The following is a 19950-nucleotide window of genomic DNA, read 5'->3' as shown; positions in this document are numbered from 1 at the left end:
ATTAGCTTTGCATGACTATAATGGAATACCTGAGATAATTAACTTATAAAGAGAAAAGGGTTATTTAGCTCATATTTCTGTCGTTTCCAGTCCAGGATTGGACAGAGCCATTGTTTTGGGCCTTTGGTAGGGGTCCTGGATGGCAATGGAAGGACCCATGTGGCTGAGCAAGCACTCATCTCCTGGCCGGGAAGTCAAAGGGAGAGGCTAGGCAATCAGGGGTCCCCAAATCCCCCAGTGACCTAAGGACTTCCTCCAAGTCCCCACCTCTTACCAGTCCCACCACTTCCCATGAGCACCACCCGGGGAACCTTGGGGTGTGCTCACCCACGTTACGCACTTGGCCAAGCGGAGGGGCCTCACTGCTGTTGCGGCTGTTGTTGTTGAAGGCTGCAGGCACTCAGTGGGCATGTTGGTGTCCAGTACAAGGCCCCCGTCTCTCCTCCAGGCTTCCGCCCTGAGCAGAGAATGGGCATAGGGAACAAAACACTGAAGGGACTTCGGGTGCCTGGAGGGGGAGACTGAGTGGTGTGTAGGAAGAACTGAGGACAAGAGCATCAGAGGGTGTGCCTGTCCCCTATCCCGTCCAGCACGTCCTCCCCACTGCACAGCCCTGTCCCCTGCTGCGTGGGTGGGGTGTCCGTGTCCCAGTGTCTCTGCCAGGATCCTGGGAGCAAGTCCTGACCGAGTACCTGGGGTGGGGGAGGGCAGGACTGTGAGGACCTCTCTAAAGGAGCGTGCAGGGCATCAGCGTGGGGTTCCTGCTGCGCCTTGGTTCTCCTGTGCACCCAGGCCCCCCTAGAAACGTGGTTTGGGGCCAGACAAGCAGAGGGCCAGATGAGGCAGGGCTCCTGGGCATGCATGGCAGTAGTTGTGGCCTGCCAGCCTTTGTCCCCTCTCTCCCTCTCTCTCCTCTCAGGTGTTCCCCTGCTGTTTGTCATCCCCTGGGGCATCGTCAAGTACCTCTATGAAGATGAGGGGTGAGTGTCCTGTGCCAAGCGCATGGCTGTGCTAAGATCCCCATCCTCAAAGTCCACTGGATTCCTTGGGAGGATAAACAGAGGGACCAGGAGCTTAACATTTGAATGCGATTCTCTAATCCCTGCTCTGGCCCCTGCCCATGGTTGGTGTGATAACAAACGGTGCAGATCCGTGGGGCACATGGTGCCTTCCTGCAGGATTTTTTTGTATGTCTGTGAGTGAATGTCTCTGTTATTTTGTGTATGATGCTGGGTACACACAGGATTGTGTTCATGGGGCCATGAATACTTGTTGGGGACTCTGGGTATCTTCCTTTGTGTGACCATGTATTGGGGACTCTGTGTGTATGGGTGTGACTGTGTGGCCACATGTATCTGTGGCCCCTGAGATCAGCTGGATGCATCGTGTGCCTCTCCCCTTCCCCCAGCTGCTGGACCAGGAACTCCAACATGAACTACTGGCTCATTATCCGGCTGCCCATTCTTTTTGCCATTGGGGTGAGTGATGGTGGGTAGGGGGATGGGCGTGGGAGCTATGGTGGGCTGGAGCCAGGGCAAGGGTGCAAGGAGGGTCCCCAGCCACCTGCCCACGTGCTCCACAGGTCAACTTCTTCATCTTTGTCCGGGTCATCTGCATCGTGGTGTCCAAACTGAAGGCCAATCTCATGTGCAAGACAGACATCAAATGCAGGTGACCTCACCAAGCTGGCTTTGCTGGGGCCCCTCAGCCCTCGTTTCTAGCAGAGAGAGATACGGGGACGCTTAGTTAGGAGGGCGAGTTAGGGTTAGGAACCACTTCTCCCACCCAGACCTGACCTAGGAGCCCCAAGCCTTTCCCTCACCTTGTTCTTGGGCAGCCCCTGGGCTTTGCAGGGGGTTGGGAGGGCGGGAGTGACCGTGACCCAGATGCCAGGTCCTGGCAGGAAGAGGGGAGGGCACAGATGGAGGAAAGAATTGGTGTGCAAGGTCCAGAATAACTCCAGTGGTCTCCCCTTCCCCCAGACTTGCCAAGTCCACACTGACGCTCATCCCCCTGCTGGGGACCCACGAGGTCATCTTTGCCTTCGTGATGGACGAACATGCCCGGGGAACCCTGCGCTTCATCAAGCTGTTCACAGAGCTGTCCTTCACCTCTTTCCAGGTGACTCTCAGCTGGGAACTTCCAGAATGGGGGAGGGACAGACATAGCTTGCATCACGCAGGTGGGAAAAATGAGCAGGCCAAGGCCTGGGGGTGACCCCTGCCCAGAGTCACGTGGTCAGATTAGAGCCAGAGCCAGTACCCCCAGGTGTCCTGACATGCTGGCCAGTTTTCTCTGTAAGCACATAGCACAAGAATCCTTCTCAGGCTGGGTGTGGTGGCTCATAACTTTAATCCCAGTGGCTTGGGAGGCTGAGGCAGGAGGATGGCAAGTTCAAAGCCAGCCTCAGCAAAAGTGAGGCACTAAGCAACTCAGCGAGACTCTGTCTCTAAATAAAATACAAAAAAAGGGCTGTGGGTGTGGCTCAGTGGTTGAGTGTCCCTGGGTTCAATCCCCAGTACCAAAAAAAAAAAAAAAAATTCTTCTTCTCAGATGTGATCCTGGGCACCCAGCCTGCCTCACAATTGCCATCTTCTGAATGGTGGGCACCCTACCATGTGCTTCATGCATGGGGCATTTAATTCTCCCAGAATGCAGTTACCCTCATTCGACAGAGGAGGAAACCGAGGCTCAAAAGTACTAAAACAAGAAGTAGCCCTCTACTACCTTTAGAAGCTGCTTCAGTGGTGTAACAATGTTACTGACCCCAGCCCCTCAGAGTGTCATAGGAGGCCTACAAGCACATGGGCCCACACGTGTGCATTTACATACGTGTGCATGCGGGGACGCACACTAGTGGAACACAGTGCTGGAGCACTGGGTCTTCTGAGGGGGCTGGGGTGGGAGAATTCTCCCTGTTTGGAGGTGCTGTGCTTCCCTGCATCTGGCCTCCTCAGGAGAAAGGGTATTAGCACTTTTGCAGGTGTGAGCCAAGGGCCTCTTGTCCCTCCAGAAAGGGAGAGGAAGGAACCATGGTCAGTCCCTGGGTCTGCCTGGGCTGCCTGATTTGGGGAGGGGGGTGTCAGGGCAGAAGGCTCAGGGCCCTTCCAACTAGGGCCTGCCGCAGAGCCCCTGCCACCCTGCCCTCTGCTGACCTGCCTCTCATTTCCAGGGGCTGATGGTGGCCATCTTATACTGCTTTGTCAACAGCGAGGTAAGGTCTGAGGAGGGATGGGGGATCCCCCTGGGCTGTACCACTGGCTGGTCTGGAGTTGTGCGGAGGGGACTCCCACCAGTCTTTCCAGTGGAAACCCCCTATTCACCCCCTAGAGTCGAGGAGGCCTCTGGTCTGCATATTCAGTTCCGTGCTTGGCTCACCTGTACACTTCTCTCATGTCCCTCCCCCCCCTCCCCCCTTCTCTCCTGTCACTATGAGAACTTGGGGAGGATCCAGGGCCATGCAGGGGGTCCTGAGTGAATTACTAGGGTGGGGACTACTCTTTGTTCCAAGGTGATTCAACACACACATGCCCAAGCCACATACTTGGGCTTTAGTAATCACTATCTCACTTAATTGCCACCCCTCTCCCCACCAAAAAAAAAAAAAAAAAATGCCTGCCAAAATTCTGATTTCAACATTCCCAGACCCCACCCCTGAGAACATTGAAGTGAGAGTGTGCAGGAAAAGTGCCCCAGGTTTGGCTCAGAAATTGTGGCAGAGCCGGTGTTCAAGTGAATTCTGATTTACAGAAGAAAGCATCCTGCTCTTTCTATACACAGGCAAGAGCTCCGCTGCTCCCTGGGAAAGGGGAGACTTTCTGGGGCTGGGTGGCCTTCAGCACCCCGTGGAGTGGGAGAAGAGGTTCTTGCTGACCCCACACCTGCAGAACCACAGCCCTCCCTCCCTTTTACTTGGAGGTCCCGGGAGGAGGGGCATGTCTGTGGGCACATAGGAAAGGCCCCTCTGCCAAGGTTCCTGGGTTTTGTCAGAGCATAGAAATGTCCCCAAAGCCATCAAACTGAGCATCAGAAATGCCACAGCTTCTCCCCCTGCCAGACCCATCCAGAGGGGACAGTAGCCACAGGTGCAGCTCCATGGCTCCTGGGGAAGTAGCCACAACACTGTTAGCCCTGGGCAGGGGTCGGGGCAGCTCTCCACACGTAGTCTGGAAGGAAATGCGGGACTCTGTTAACTCCTGGGCCATTGAGGCCACCGTGAGGGTTTGCGTCTGTGGGACTCAGGAGACCTAGGGACACTGGGCCTCAAAGACCTGGAGCTCTTCGTGTGATTTCTGTGTCACTGAACCCGGGATTCCAGAGCTCAGAGATCTTCGTGCATTCATGCAGACGTGTCTTTGGCCACCAGCGTCGGGGATGAGCAAGGGACAGCAGATAGATCATGGAACTGTGAATTGACTCAGGGAAGCCATGTGAGACAGCAGGAAAGAGGCAAAGATGTGGGCTTCATGTCAGACCTCTGCTCCGACCCAGGCCCCGTCACTTAATGAGCTGCGTGACTTTGTCTGAACTTCCTCATCTACAAAATGATGAGGAAGGCCAGGATGCCCACCTCTGAGATTCCTGGGGATTAGGTAAATAAAGTCTGGAAAAGACAGGAAGGGGGAGCCAAGAATAGGGCCTTCCATCAAGGCCAGGCACTGAAGGCCCACCCCGGCTCCTCAGAGTTATTAATTGACGTGAAGCAGTGTGTACCTCATCTCCTGATGCTCAGTAACGGGGAGCCAGACCCTGTCATCCCAGTGCTCAGTGATTCCCAGAGACCAGGGCCTAGGACATTTCAGAGGACCCTGCAGAGAAAATGAGACTGGGTGAAAGGGAGGGGACATCTCCTGTCCCTGTGGCCTCCTCCAGCTTCCCCTGAACTGGCCTCCTAAGGGGCTGGAGTGTGTGGCCTTCCCATCTCCAAGTGCGGGGAAGCCAGTGTTTCCTACTACAGATAAGGTGCTCAGGTGCAGCCAACCCTGCACAGCAGGTGTGAGCCCCATTTTTCAGATGAGAAAATTAAGACTCAGCAAGGGGAAATAAGTAGCCCCACTTCAACAGCTAGAAAGTGGAAGGGCCAGTGGGCTGGGGTTAGGGATCCCACTAACACTCAGGGCAGGTGGAGCTGGGGACGTGGAGGCAGCACCAGGCTGCTTCTGTGGGCAGGCCACGGGGGCCCCCAGGTTCAGTTTGGAGGGTGGTCCAGGAGGAAGGGTAATGAGGACACTCAGGGATCCATCTTGCAGGCTCAGGACCCGCAGGACACAGCAGCCCCGCTTCTCACCCACTGCCCAGTCCTCGTGAGGAACTCCTTAGAAGCTGATGCAAATACTGGCATTCGAGGACCCCAGCTCCCCAGGGTGCCGTCCCTTCAGGGGTGGTTCTCAGCCAGGGTAGTGGGTCCTGGCCTGCACTCTGGGCCTTCACATTTCAGCCTGGTGTGAGATGGGGACAAGGACAGGGCAGCATGTATCCCTGTGTGGGGATGAAGAGCAAAGCCTGTGAGGAGAGACCGAGGTTCCCTACGGCCACCTTGTCACCTTCTCAGTCCCAAGTCCCACTTCTCCATCTTCTGTCCCCAAAGCCACCCTGTAGCAGCATGCTCACTGTAGCCCTGTCCCCATGCACAAGTGCTCAGCTACCCCACCACTGCTGCGGTCTCTCCTGGGCCCCCAGCTCAGCCCCATCTCCCCACTCTACCCCTTAGAGCCTGGTCACCCAGTTCCCTCCAGCCTCACCCATCATCCACCGCTGGCCCCACTGTGTAAGGAGGGCAGGATGGTCACACATCGTGCTCTGCCCTTGGAAAGAACTTGACCCCGAATCCCCAGGGTTGCACCTCTTTGGCAGGCCAGGCCCCGCTGGCCTCTCCCCTCAGGCTCTGTCACTCAGGGGGCCCGAGAGCCCCTCTCCCTTCAGGTCATCACCCAGTTCCTTTAAACCCACCCAGAGACTCCTCAGCCCTGGTTCTTTTAGGTACAAGGACAGACACATCCCCATCACTGGGCCACGCGTGGTTGAAGCCTCTGCCCACAAGAGCTATTCTCCAGGCCCAGGGTTGCCATGGCAATGCCAGGTACTCATGACCCGAGGAGAAAAGATGACTTGAGCGTTGGCCCCCTGTGACTCTGAAGGCCTTTACCAACTACTTGTGGGCAGGAGTGGGGACAGGGAAGGGCCTGGAGATGAGTTATCTGGAGGTCATGCCTGAGAGTCCAAGTGAGGTAACACGGGAGTCATGCGTCCTGATCCTGGCTCGGTCCTACCAAACTGTGTGTGGCCCAGGGCACGTCACCTTGCCTCCCTTGCCTCAAATCCCCAAGTGTCAATGGATTCACCCCGAATCCTGAGCCAGGAATATGTGCCCTGCACTTCAGAGCCCAGATGGCAGGGAGGAAGGAAATCAAACGGCGCAGGAGGAAGTGCCGGGGCAGGTGTCCAGGACTGCTGTCCCTGTTCTTTCTTTTTCATAACTGAGTAGCAGAAGGAACCTGGTGATAGAGGCCCATTTATTTACATGAGTTCCTCGGGCTCATTTAAAACACAGGAGTGAGCACCCGCAGTCTCCCGGGGACTGTGCTCAGTGCAGAGATGCTGGGAGTCATGTGAAGTGGGGAAGAGACACGGCCAGGGACAAGCAGGGCCTCCAGAACTGTGGCAAGCAGGAGGCCAAGGGTGAGGAGCAAGGCACTGGGGCCAGGCTGGGTCTAGACTCAAATCCTGCCCCAGACACCGGGGAACGCTGAAATATTCTGCACTCCATTTCTTCGTCTTTATGTGGGGAATGAGAACAGGAGCTACTGTGTAGGGTTGATGAGAAAGTTAACCAAGATAATCTATGAAAAATGCCGGACATGTAGATGGTGGTTCTTAAGGACAGTTGTGATTACAGGGGTCACCGTGGAGGTTAAGAAAAAGTGCTGAGGACCGGGCGCGGCGGTGCATGCCTATAATACCAGTGGCTTGGGAGGCTGAGGCAGGAGGATTATGAGTTCCAAGCCAGCCTCAGCAACTTAGCAAGGCCCTAGTAACCCTGTCTCTAAATAAAATACAAAAAAAAAAAAAAAAGGACTGGGGGTGTGGCTTATTGGTTGAGTGCCCCTGGGCTCAATCCCTGCTCCAGAGAGAGAGGGCGGGGGAGGAAGTGCTGAGGGAGATGGAGATAAGGAGACTGTGGCATGCTGGTACTGTTAAGTCCTGCTGGTGTCCCTGTGACCTCTTCAGGCTCTGAGGTGGGTTCCTGTGGGTGTGCCTCAGTTCCCCATCTTTCTACCTCACTTCCGTCAGAGGAGGGCTGTGAGGTAGGACTGGTCTTCTTGTAATTGCACAAAGGGAGGCCACCATTGGTCTCGGGTGGGACCCAAGCTGGGGGTGGGGGCAGGAAGCAGAGCAGGGAGCCCTCCTTCCCTCCCCCACCCAGGCCTGGGTTCTGGGTTGCTGCCTGGGATACCAACGCATGCTGGCAGGCAGGCTCTGGGCGATCTCAGCTCTACTCTGCACAGAAAAAGTTCTTTTAAGGGATGGCATGCAGCCACACCAGGCGTCATGCAGGGCTTAGCTAGATGAATGACAAAGGAGGGGGAGAGGAGGGTTGTTTGCTCTGGGGCTGGGGAGGGGATTGGCAGAGAGCCCCTTACCACAGCTTCTGGCAGCTGGCCCTCCTGGGGCCTTGGGACTGAGAGGAGCCTGGGTTCTAGACTCTCCAGTGTGGGAAGTTGGGGTGCAAAGGCATCAAAGCAGCTCTGGAAAGCAAACTTATGGGAACACCACCCAGAAGAGCAGTCCAGACCCGTGGGGACCAGCTGTGCAAGTTCCAGAAGCCTGGGAACCACAGTTGGGGCCATAGCATTGCCACAAGCCCTTGAGGGGTTGGGGCTCCACCGTGTTTCTGCCCCCAACAATCCATCTGGTTCCCAAACGTCAGCCCTCTTAAGAAGGTGGTTCTTATGGGGAGGCCACGACCCAGCACAATGAAGGTTTTGGCTGACTGAGCTCAGCTGGGCTGGCCGCACCCCCAGACTCACCGCCGTCTCCCTGCACAGGATTGCACAGGCTGGGAAGCCCTGGTCCTCCCCTGGTCTCAGCCTCCTTGTTTCCTTTGCTCCTTCCTCCTGGGAGTCATGGTGGCTGGGTCAGAGCCCTCAGGGAGCTTAGAGGGTCTGCTGTAGACAGCTTGAGGGTCAGGGGGCACCCTCCTCCTCCATCTCCCCTTGAGTCATCCTCGCTGCAGTGGGAGAGCATGTCCTGAAGTCAGATTCCCTCCTCTCCACTTCTCTCTCCCATCTCCTGTCTCCCGCACTTCTCTCTCCCTCCCATTCTCTTTCGTGAACTAATATTGTGATGGATTGTAAAAGGTACTTAGCCGGATCGCGGAGTTTAGAGATGGAAAAGACCAATTAGGTCATCAAGCCCATCTCTCTCCCGAAGAGCGGCAGAAAATAGGAGACAACAATAAACAATTTTATTGGGATATTAATTTAGGCGCCCGGAGGCCTTGACTTGTGTCTCTTAATATCCTGCAGTGGATTTTTTCCCTTCCCTGCTAATGTAATAACGGGGCCATTTTGTGGACAGTGGGTTGGCATGATGGCTTTTCTTCCCCTCCTTTTCCCGAGGAAGGTCCAGATGGAGTTTCGGAAGAGCTGGGAGCGCTGGCGGCTCGAGCATTTGCACATCCAGAGGGACAGCAGCATGAAGCCCCTCAAGTGTCCCACCAGCAGCCTGAGCAGCGGGGCCACGGTGGGCAGCAGTGTGTATGCAGCCACCTGCCAGGCCTCCTGCAGCTGAGACCCCGCACCGCCCCTCCTGGGGTCCACGCTGCCCGCTGGATCATTACAGGTGGGAGAGACCCTCCCAGGGACAGGGGAAGGGACACATGCACACATACCTCCCTGCTTTCCCTCCCCAGACCCATCAGACGGGCAAATGGGCATTGCCTCCTGGGACCATGGACACATTTTCTCTGAGGAGAAGCAGCCCGCTAATTTGATCAGTGTGGCGGGAGGAGAGGGAAAACAATTGCTGGCCAGTGGAGGAGGGTTTCTTCCTGTTAAAGCCACAAGGCCCTTGGGGTTCCCCCAGACAGAGCAGCAAATCAACCCCAGACTCAAACTCCAGGTCCATGGCTTATTAGTGGGCCGGGGGCTTGCAAGGGGAGCTGGTTCTGAAAGATGCCAGTGTAGCCTCAGCTGGACACAGAACTCACGTGAGCCAAGTCTGCTTGGTCCACCTGGGTCGCCTCCCTCATCTGCCTCCTCATTAAGGGAAGCTCTTTGTGCGTCTGGGAGGCTTGTTTCCCTGGTCACCACCCAGTTTCTCCCTGGCTTTGTTTGGGTCACTGGCAGCAGCTGTTTCTGGAAACAGCTGTTTTCTGAGAAGGTGCCCGAAGACTCCTGTAGCTGGGCCCCTTCTCCCTGGGTATTTGAGCTGCTTGACGCCTGCTTCTGCTGAACCCTGGGAACCAGGGCGGCGTACCCCCGAAGAGCCTTGCCCTGGGGTATGAGGTCCCCATTCTGTTCTAAAGATGTTCAAGGATCCTCTGGGGTTCATCTAGGGACACTTAAGGAATGTCCCACTGTGAGTGTAATGACCTGCCGTTGCCGGGAATCCAGAGGGCTGAGAGATGTATCCCCCACCTCCCCACCTCCCCACCTCTCCACGGAAACGCTTTTTGTCTGTGACCAGATTCTGTATCTCGACTGGGAGTTTGGGCACACCCTCTAACTTTAGGGATGTGACCAAGAAGAGACTCTTCCAGGGAAACTAAGGTCCCCATCGTGACGTGGAAAGGCAGCCTCCCTCTCTGCCTGTCAAATTCCCCCACTTGAGAGCTTGTATGTACTTTATGTGTTTTTCTTTAATTGCTGTGAATAGACTCCATGTGCCAGTCCTGATTTCTCCCACCCAGTGGAAATGGGAACTACATCCTGGTCGCTGTGATGATGTTTGGGGGAGTGGGGTGGTAGTTGATTCGACTCCCCCACACTTGGAGCTAATTAATGTTCACCTGCCTCCGGCCTCATGCCATCGGGCTGTGCTGAGAAAGCAGACCCCAGACTAAAAGGGGGACAGCCATCCTAGGGATGTGGGCAATGGATGTACGGAAGCAAAGGAAGCTTCCAGAGCAGGAGCGAACTCCTGGGAGTCTGGGTCCCTGCAAGGGCAGAGGGAGACGCTTTGGATGCATTCCCTTGTGAGCTGATCTCTTCTTCCTGCTGTTTCAATGGTGGGGGACCCTCCCCAAAGCTTACACCAGACACATTCTTCTGTGCCCCTCAGAGAGGCGTGTGACATGCAGGGGAAATAATGGGACATAAAACACATCAAGCAGAAAATTTCTTATACTTCAGCTTCAGTGGAGTGTTGTGTCTATGTTAATAGGGAAGTGGAACCTCAGGCTAAAGTAAGGAGCCTTGCAGACAGACCACGTCCTGGACCCAGACAGCGAGGGAGGGGAGGGCTTTCTGCTCCCCCGGAACCAGGGCGGGCTTCTAGTGTGACCCTGATTTGCTCTTCCTCTTTGGGAGCAGCAGGGAGATGAGCAGCTCTGGTGCAGGTATTTCAGCTTGGGATAAATTGGATGATTTTTGAGAATCATTATTACACAGCCACAAAGAAAAAGATGGATAAAATCTGCCTTAAATACGTTGTTGAGGGAAGAGGTTGTGGGGGAGAAAATGGTTAGTTAAGGAAGCTCAGACAATTTAATTTAAACTGTAAGTGGAGTTCTTTCCCCAGCTGGACCTGGTGATTCCTGGCTTCAGGAGGCTTGTCACACCCCCACCCCAAGGCTGTTAAGGATGAGGAAGTTTTGGGTTGTTTTTTTTTTCCCACAAATGCATACTAGATACCAAACTGCAGAACATTTTTCCTTGTTCCAAGACCCTATAGTATTTCTTAATATTCATTTGAATGGCACTGCACACCCTCTGAGCCATTCCCAAACTTGCCTATGCTAAATATAGCTCCAACAGGTCTGGGAACCATCGAATGCAATGTACTCTGAAATTCCGTGGGTTGTTTACATGCCTGCTGCCATAGTCTAAGTTTGGCACTTGCTGAGAACTCTCCTGCCTGCCTCTGTCCTGGGAGGACTATTGCTGACCATCGGGGCGTCCCGCTGGCTTTGAGTGGCTCAGCTGTGAATGGTGGCCGGCTTCAGCACTCCGGCCAGCTCCCACAAACTTGGGAGGGGCTTATGTCCGTCAACAACTCTTGGCCATTTCTGTCTTTGAGCAGCTAAATGACGAACTGCACAGCCAATGACACTGCAAAGTTGCCTTCTTTTAAAAAATGACTCTGGATTTCAGGCATGGCTTTGGTGGCCTCAGGCACCTCCCACCGAACACCACATTCATGGAACTCTGGAAGGCTCAGGACAGGAAAGATGTGGAGGATCCCTCCTGGCAGGATCTCTAGAAGTGAGGAGTGAGGCTTGTGGAGGTGACTTGTCTGAGGCCACAGCACCAGCTGCTTAGCCCAGTGAGGCCTCTGAGAAGAAAGAACGGGTGCCGAATACAAATGGCTTTTCAACATCTACTAAGTAAAAGCAGTGTTATCTGGAATTTCTGCTGAGGAGGGAACAGCAGCCAAGGTAGAACAGGTCAGACAGTGACAGTGTCATCCCCTCCGGGACTCACACTGGTGAGAGGAGGGGAAGGGTGTGCTTGGAGGATTCTGCGCCTTACCTCATTCATCCTTGTCCTACAATGAAGGAATGCATGGAGATAGCATGTGAGCTCTTTGAATAGCAAGTCCAGCACCCTTCGTGTGCTGGCTTCTTTTTTTCCTGATGCATCTGTATTTGTTTGAAAAGTTGTATTTATGGTCACACTGAATGTACTAAAAATTAGCCTAAAAGAAGGGCTCGACCCCCCACTTTGCCTCCATAGTACCCCCCTGATTTCAGAAAAGACCAGCAAACGGGGCAATTATAGCCTAGCAAAGATGGCACAATGCCACCAAGGGCAGAGTCAGTTCCCCTCCGTGCCCTGAAAGCTTGGTTGCTGTCATGAGTGCTGGCCGCGTTTCAGCAGCTCACAGTAGGAGACCTCCCCTCCCTTCTCACTCCCCTGTCTCTTTCTTCCACCAGGAAAGAGCATTGTGTGTGTGTGTGTGTGTGTGTGTGTGTGTGTGTGTGTGTGTGTGTGTGTCTCCTGTGCACAGCAGCATGAAGTTAGGAGATGACGAATCCAGAATCATTGTGCCCACTGTGAAGGTCAGGGGGCTGCAGAGCCCAGGGCAGGGATGGCTGGGAGTCTAAGTGGCAGATGCTTCCTCTCCATGCGCAGACAGGGCTCCCATTATTGCTAATGCCTGCGACGTGCTCAGGGAAGGTAAAATATATTCCAAAGGTTTATTTTCCCTCTGCTGAATTGATTCTAATCTACAGTACTGACCCCGCTTTTGGATCTTAGGAGGGAAACTATAAAAAACATCATCAAATAAAATACATAGGCTTACTCTGCTAAGACAGTTATATGAATGGCATGCTTAAATATTCAACAGAATCCAAATTAGTAACAACTTTTAAAAAAAATTCCTTTTTGTGGCTGGAGTGAATTCCCTTGGGACAGAAAATGGCCCGATGTGGGAAACTTCTGCAGACATCCCCATGTCCCTCCACTGCTACCTACTAGTCTAAACCCGCTCTCTGCTCCTGCAAGCAATGTTAAGCAGTACAATTTCAAACACCACTTTATTTAATGCCACAGTGGGTCTACAGTATCTGTGATGGCTTTTGCTCTGTCAATGGATACAGGTTGGCAGGAAGCAGACAAACATAATTGTTTTCCAATAACTTTTCCGACTCTCTTGTGCTTGGCTTCTCTCTGAATTGCTTAGAGGGCAGAGATCTCTCTCCTCCTCTTTGGCCATGTTAGCTACTGTTTGGGGAACCTTATCTAGCAGTGGCTGTGTTTTCCCCCAATGCATCCAACCTTGCTCACTGCACTCCTCCCCCACCCTCTGCTGCCTCAGGAAGAGATGACCCTGCTGGTCACATTGCCAATGCCATTCTCTGAGCCGTGACCAATTTAAGGGTGCAGCTGAGAGCGAGGCACTGCCAGGGCTCAGAATTACACGGCACATTGTATGCTCTGGGACCAGGAGGAGCACTGCAGCCAGTGGCCCGGATCCTGACTTACACCAAGGAGATGCAGCCTTCCCCGGGGCCTGTCAGACCATCAGTAATTAGTCAACATGGACGATCTTGCATGACTATTATTGTGTCAGAGCAATCCAGGCAAAGAAAACATGGACAAATGAGAATTGTGTGAGAAAAGAAACCCCACCATAGATCAGAACCGAATAACAATTTCTGATCTTGGTTTCTTTGCCTGGGAGCCGCTGGAGCCGTTGAGGAAAAGGCCCGCTTTGCCTTAGATGGGGATTGAACTTGCCCAAATGGGTCACATTTTCCTTTCAAACCTAAGTTGTCCTAAATCCCTTCCCGCTAAGAATCATCAGCACATCCTTAAAGCAGATGCACTTCTAGATCCCATTAGTTTGGGAGGGTTGTGACACAGATCTATTTTTTAAATAATTGCTTAGAGAGAGGTGAGCCAGGCTCTCATGAGGGACAGAGCTAAATTTCTATCTCCCGTGCTTGTGGGGGATGTTTGTTCTTCATGAATGTTTAAACAAGATCATTTCCATGCAATTTCTTAATGCATAAATTCGTGTAAAATATGGCCTGTGTCGGTAGGTAGCGCATGTGTGTGGTGTATAATTTCTTGTATACAGAGGTGAATGAATGCGAATTCTTTCCTAATTTGCCTTGTAAGTCAAATAAAAGCCTGTCACTATTATGTGTCTCTTGCCTTCCTTTGGGAGAAGAGATTTTCTGCAGTGTCAACCCAGGTGACTCATAGTGCAGGGGGAAAACACAAAAGATGCCCACTCCAGCCCAGGGGGGGAGAAAGAACCCTTGTTCATTTTTCATATCATGATTTTCATCTTCAGAGCACTTACCAAGTACTAATTTATCCACTGCAGCCTTTATACAGAGACTACAGTGTCATTTAATTAGAGAAGTTGGGTGGTCGAGTGGCTTAGACAATGACTGATGGCCAAATGGATGTGTATTCTAATTCCGCTCATTCATTTGATCTCCCCTGTCTAAATGAACTCCGTCCATTAAATCCATTTTTTAAAAAAATGTCATAAAAGCACAAGCTTTGTTTGCAAAGCAGCCCCAGGATGTGAATGGAGCTGCTGTTGAGAGAGTCATCTTCAGGAAAATAAACTTTTCTCCAATTTAAATAATCGCTCGCTCCAGGATTTGCAGCTCACTCTAATAGGAGAGCAGAGGAATCGCAGATTCTCCCTAATTCTTCCACCGTTTTGGTTGCCCCTGTTTGAAGATGAATGTACTTATCCTAAGGTGTCGTCGAATACCCACCCCCACTTTTTTAGATAAATTGTGGTCGTTGTCTGTTTCGGTCCTAAGAAGCCTTACTCTGAGAGCAAGTTACAGAGTCAGCCAGCTCCTGATACCTGTGGGCAAAATATCTGCATTTTGATTTCTCTGCACCTATGTAGCTTTCAACTCTCTCCACTCTCCGATGGATATTCTCACCTTTGTGTGTCCTTCCTCTGCTGCTCTGCGTGAGCAAATGGAGGCTTCTCTCCCTCACCTCCCAGGAAAACACCTGCCCAAGCCAAGTAATGACCACTCCATTTCTAGGGAAGTATCCACCAGACAGAAGTACCCCCTCGCCTTCTGGGGTGTGCTTTGATTTGGGAGGGCTTACTGCCAGCCTAAAGAAAGGGCGCAGGGAGCCGGCTGCCCTGCTGTGCTGAGGCCCAGCGCCAAGGTTCCAGTGAGCATTCTTGGCCTCCAGACCCACGTCACGTGCAAGATAAAGCACAGTCCAGTGACTGCTGCCCTGCTGATGGGATGACAGCTCCCCACAGAATGGATGAAGGTGCTTGATTGTGCCATGCGCAGCAGCATCCCGAGGGGAGGGACCCTGTTATGGTTTGAATATGAGATGTCCCCCAGAAGTTCCTGTGTTCATGCAGGAAAAGTCAGAGGTAAAGTGATTCGATGAGGAGAGCCATAACCTAATCAGGTTGTCCTAGTTTGAATGGACTGACTGGGTAGTAGCTGTGGGTTGGAGGAGGTGGGTCCTCAGGGGTGTGCCTAGAAGGGACATCCTCCCTGCAGCCCTGGGGATGGGGAGCATCCCCAGTCCCCTCTTCCTTGCTGCCGTGGATGGAGCAGCGTCCTCCACCAGGCCGTTCTGCCATGACATCCTGCTCACCTTGGGCCCAGAGCGATGGAGTTGGCCACCTAGGGACTGAGCCTCTGAAACCATGAGCTCCAAATAAACTTTCTCTTCTGTGAGTTGGTCTTGTGGAGTATTTTGTTCACAGTGATGAAAAAGTTGATTAAAACAGAGCCCCACCCCCCTTCTCAAAGCCCTGGGCCATGATCGTGGGCCATTCAGGCTTTTTCAATCTGTCTCTCCTTCCCTGTGTCCTTCCTTCCTCCCCTTTCTCCCTCCTTCCCTACCTTTTCTCCCCAACACACACAGAGAAAGAGAAAGAGACCAGTGGGGTTTCCCTTGTCAGAAATAGTGCTGGGGGATGGGGTGGGGGGGACAAGCCAGCAGCACAGCCTGGACCAGGGAACCCAGCAGCCAGGCTGCAGTGAAGAAGATGTGAAAACAGACCCAGCAGGCTGGGGATGTGGCTCAAGTGGTAGCGCGCTCGTCTGGCATGCGTGCGGCCTGGGTTCGATCCTCAGCACCACATACAAACAAAGATGTTGTGTCCGCCGAGAACTAAAAAATAAATATTAAAAAGTTCTCTCTCTTAAAAAAAAAAACAAAAACAGACCCAGCATCGTGGGAGACAACGACAGAAGAGAAACTGAGTGTCCCCCAAAGCTGGGAAGGGTGGGGAAGGGATGATAAGAAGCCAAAGCTCAGGAGATAAAGGGAAAAACAGCAGATTGTTAAATGTGACAAAAGAGCTGCAGGAAAAGAGGACATTTCAGAGATGGAAAAAGAGAATTACAAGTGCCAAGTGACTGTGAACCAGGTGAGCAGCGCTGCCTCGGGTCAATGTCATTAACTCCTCCTTCCATAAATTTGAGCTCTTCCCCTGTAGAGTCCTCTAATCCCAAGCATGATGGATCTTTTTCCCTTTGGTACAAAGGCTTATTTTAACTAACACTGTGATTCTAGAAGGAGAACAAGACCCACAGCTAGAGTAAATCCAACGAAACCTTTACTCTTTCCCCCACTGACACCAGGCACCAGTGTCAGAATGAATTGTTTGCCCCCACCCCCTCGTGTAGGGCCACAGACCTCAGAATTTATCTGTGGTCCAACTTCCAACCAAGAATACAATCAATAGCTGAGAATTACAAGCGGGAGCAGTCCCTGGCCAAGAGATGGATTACCTGGGACTAAAGGAAACACCCAGAGAGACTGGCAGGCAGTTTTGTTTTGTGGTTTTTTTTTTTCTTTCTCTCTTAACTTCCGGAATCTCAAGGGTAAATAAACAAGGACTTGAGGCAGTAAATGATGATTACAGATGGCTCTTCGATTCCAATGACCTAAGGTGGCATTAAAAGAAACACAATCAGGACTTGGGAACAGGACTGTACAAATTTAAAGGCTCCAGTGAAAAGGCCATGCCTTTCAGTTAGGTCAGATTTTGAACGATCTATGACCATTATGTGTGATCCTAGCTAAAGAGGCAGATGTTTTGCCACCAGATTTTTGCCCTGTGGAAAGTTTTAGGACCTTCAAAATTCCTAGGTAATTGAATTCTGTTTTAATGAGCTCCCCACCAATTAGATGCCACTTGACAATGAAACCACCCTCAAGCTTTTTCATCTTTCGATCCTGGCGTGAGAAGTGGAAACTGGAAAACCAAACACCTTGGCAAAGCCAGCTTATCTCACTCGGGTCAAACTAAACCAATGTCCTTGTGACGATACTGTTTGGAAAGGTACCGTTAAAAATACAGATGAAAAGATATCTCCAGGCAGTCATAAAAAAACCCATGCTACAATAAAATTGTGTTGAAATATTCTCACCTATCAAGAAAAACATCTGTAACATCAATGGAACTCGAGGTTTTGACAAAAACACTGTCTCCTGAAAAATCAGTAAAGATCATGAAGCCTGCCAACCATAGCATGGTGGTGACACAGTCCAGAAAAGATGCCACATCCACCGAGTCTCAGCATCAGCTGCAGGCAGCTCCCTCACACCCCTGTCCTGGCCTTGATTGAATTCTGCCTCTTCTTAGATGCAGGCAGGAGAGGCACTGGCCTCTCAAGCTACGTTGCTAAAGTAGTCTTGGTGTCCAGCCTCTCATGAGAATGCAGCAGCTCTTGGGTGGTGGAGTGGTTTAGACAATGACTGATGGCAAAATGGATGTGTATTCTAATTCCGCTCATTGTCTAAATGAACTCCGTCCATTAAATCCATTTTTTTAAAAAAATGTCATAAAAGCACAAGCTTTGTTTGCAAAGCAGCCCCAGGATGTGAATGGAGCTGCTGTTGAGAGTCATCTTCAGGAAAATAAACTTCACCTGCTGCCCAGGCCCCCGTAATGCCCCCAAATGGAAGTCACCTCCACAATGACAATGCGGCTCACACACCCTCTGCCTCAGCCACCCAATGGAGAATGGAACTCTTGGCTGTGCTCAGGATGGCACCTTGAGGTAGGTTTCTACAGGCTGCATTGTCAAAAGCCCATGTGAACTTCAGAGTCTGACCTCTGTCCTTGGGGCTGGATCCCCACAAGCTGCCATTGATAACCTATCTGACCATTCTCCTCAAGAAAGTTCTCTCCTGCTTCCCCTACTCACCCCAAGGCCAGGCTTTTCTAAGGCCATGAGGCTTTTCCTGCTGCTTCCAGAAAACAAGCAAATGGTACAGAAATTCCCCCTTTCCAGAAATAAGTCTGAAAATTACACATAGGGGAAACACCTGGTGTAATCCATGAGAAGAACCAGAGAGTCAAAGACATTATTTTCCATTAATGATCTAGAATAAGAAATTCTTTTCTATCACCCTGTGCCATTCCACAATGTTTGGCACTGATGAACTCAGTGTGCATCTCAGGGGGAAATGTCATCAAAAGGAATATGATTAAAAAAATATGCAGCCTGTAGTGTGTAATGGATATTTGTTCTGGCAGTATGCATATAATGTTAATATTTAAAGGAGTTTTAAGGTGGCCCAAATAAATGCAGTGGTTCCCCAGAGATGGGCCACTGTAAATGAACTGCCACATGTATAAAAACCACTTTGTCATTTGTGTACAATGTGTCAAAAGGTGTTCTATTTTCATGTATAACTAATTAGAACAAATCAAAGAATTTTTTTTTAAATTAAAAAACCACTCTGGGGCTGGGGTTGTGACTCAGGGGTAGAGCACTTGCCTAGCATGTGTGAGGCACTGGTTCGATTCTCAGCACCACATATAAATAAATAAAGTTCCAATGGCAATTTAAAATATATTATTTTGTATAAAAACTACTCTCTCTCTCTCTCTCTCTCTATATATATATATATATATAATATATACATATATTATATATATATATATCTTTCTCTAGAAATTATTAAAATGATTATTATTTGTGAAACAGCTGAATGAACTATTTGCTCTTAAAAATAAGAAATCAAACACATGCTGGAAAGTAAGTTGGTAAGACAAACCTTTCCTTCCGCCATAAGGTTGTGCTACTGGAAACCTGGCTAGCAAGCGCACTGAATGGCAGTCCCCTGGTTTATATACCTAAGGCAGCACTGCCCTTCATCCTGATTGGAAAACTCAGGGGTACAATCTACATAATTGGCTAATTTTAGAAATGCGGTGGTCAAAAAGGAAGGGCGACTACAATTGAATCCAATTAAGGATGAATACTGTATTTTGAAAATGGACCACTGGGGCTGGGGATGTAGTTCAAGCGGTAGCGCACTAGCCTGGTATGCATGCGGCCTGGGTTCGATCCTCAGCACCACATACAAACAAAGATGTTGTGTCTACTGAAAACTAGGAAAAAAAAGAAAAGAAAAGAAAATGTGCCACCAGACATTCTATTTCTCCCATTACCAAGGAAGAGAGGAGAAGGAGATGTGGGGGAAGGGCGCTATTTTAGTTATTTATTTTTGTATCTTCACGTTTTTATTTTAATTTCTTTGCAAATACAAAATGCAAACCTTCAGGAATGAGAGCTGTGGAGCTGGTGATGTTCAGGGTATGCCTTTGTCTTAATGTATTTTTCATTTATATGACTTGCATTTTCCTGTCCTCAGGGCTTCTGGATTTTGCTATTCTACCCAGCCACATTAGTGATATTCTATAGAACAGCTGACAGTCCAGTGATTTAATCCAGATGTGAGCACTGAAATCTTATGTAATTTATTGAATACCTGTATCCAAAAAGTTTCTGGCAACACAGTGCACTACAGAGTCCCAGTTGACTTCCCTGATATTCGCATGGCTGACTGGGAGCTGTGGCTCACTGATGGGACCCAGTGTCACCAAAGAGTATCATACCATATATCACTAGCCCAGGAAAAGACCAAAATTCAAAATGTAGTTTCAACGGAATGCCTATCACTTTCACACCATTGTAAAGTCAAAAAATCATAAACTGAATCATCATTAAGTTAGATCTCTCTGCACTATAAAATAATGCTTGGTCCCTCCTTCACTCTTCAAAGCAAAATTTCAACAAGGTTTAGATTCAAAGATAGAGACTAAAAGCACATAGTCATAGAATAAATAACTACTCTGATCTAGCACAATTCATTGCTTATTTTCAAGATTAAATTAGATGATAATGTCATACAACGTTTTAAATCAAATTCAAATATCTAATTTTTAAATGTAGCATACAAATAAGAAGTTCAATTGTCTGAACTCTCAAATCTGGAAGGTTGCTATTTAGTCTGGGTGGTAGGGAGGACC

The 19950-nt window shown here is 50.6% G+C and overlaps 1 protein-coding gene across 3 annotated transcripts in view; it reads left to right on the top strand.

Moving 5' to 3' along the window:
• The window catches only part of Glp1r (glucagon like peptide 1 receptor), a 37582-nt gene extending 23771 nt beyond the window's left edge, over positions 1 to 13811 (top strand). The window contains exons 8-14 of one of the 3 annotated variants that reach the window (XR_013425191.1): positions 920 to 980; positions 1409 to 1478; positions 1583 to 1671; positions 1983 to 2121; positions 3173 to 3214; positions 8623 to 8841; positions 11313 to 13811. Coding sequence is in view for 2 of the 3 variants with exons in the window: in XM_078020073.1 (XP_077876199.1) it covers positions 920 to 980; positions 1409 to 1478; positions 1583 to 1671; positions 1983 to 2121; positions 3173 to 3214; positions 8623 to 8790 (569 nt within the window). In the remaining variant the exon portion in view is untranslated. Of the gene's footprint in view, positions 1 to 919; positions 981 to 1408; positions 1479 to 1582; positions 1672 to 1982; positions 2122 to 3172; positions 3215 to 6895; positions 8577 to 8622; positions 8925 to 11312 lie in introns of those variants that run through there. The other 2 variants (XM_078020073.1, XM_078020074.1) reach the window with 2 other exon arrangements.
• Positions 13812 to 19950: the final 6139 nt, after the last annotated feature.

Source organism: Ictidomys tridecemlineatus, chromosome 8 (genome assembly GCF_052094955.1).
Source record: "Ictidomys tridecemlineatus isolate mIctTri1 chromosome 8, mIctTri1.hap1, whole genome shotgun sequence".
NCBI classification, from domain to species: Eukaryota; Metazoa; Chordata; class Mammalia; order Rodentia; family Sciuridae; genus Ictidomys; species Ictidomys tridecemlineatus.
The sequence above is the reverse complement of the archived record's forward strand: the minus strand, read 5'-3'. Positions and strand labels throughout refer to the sequence as shown.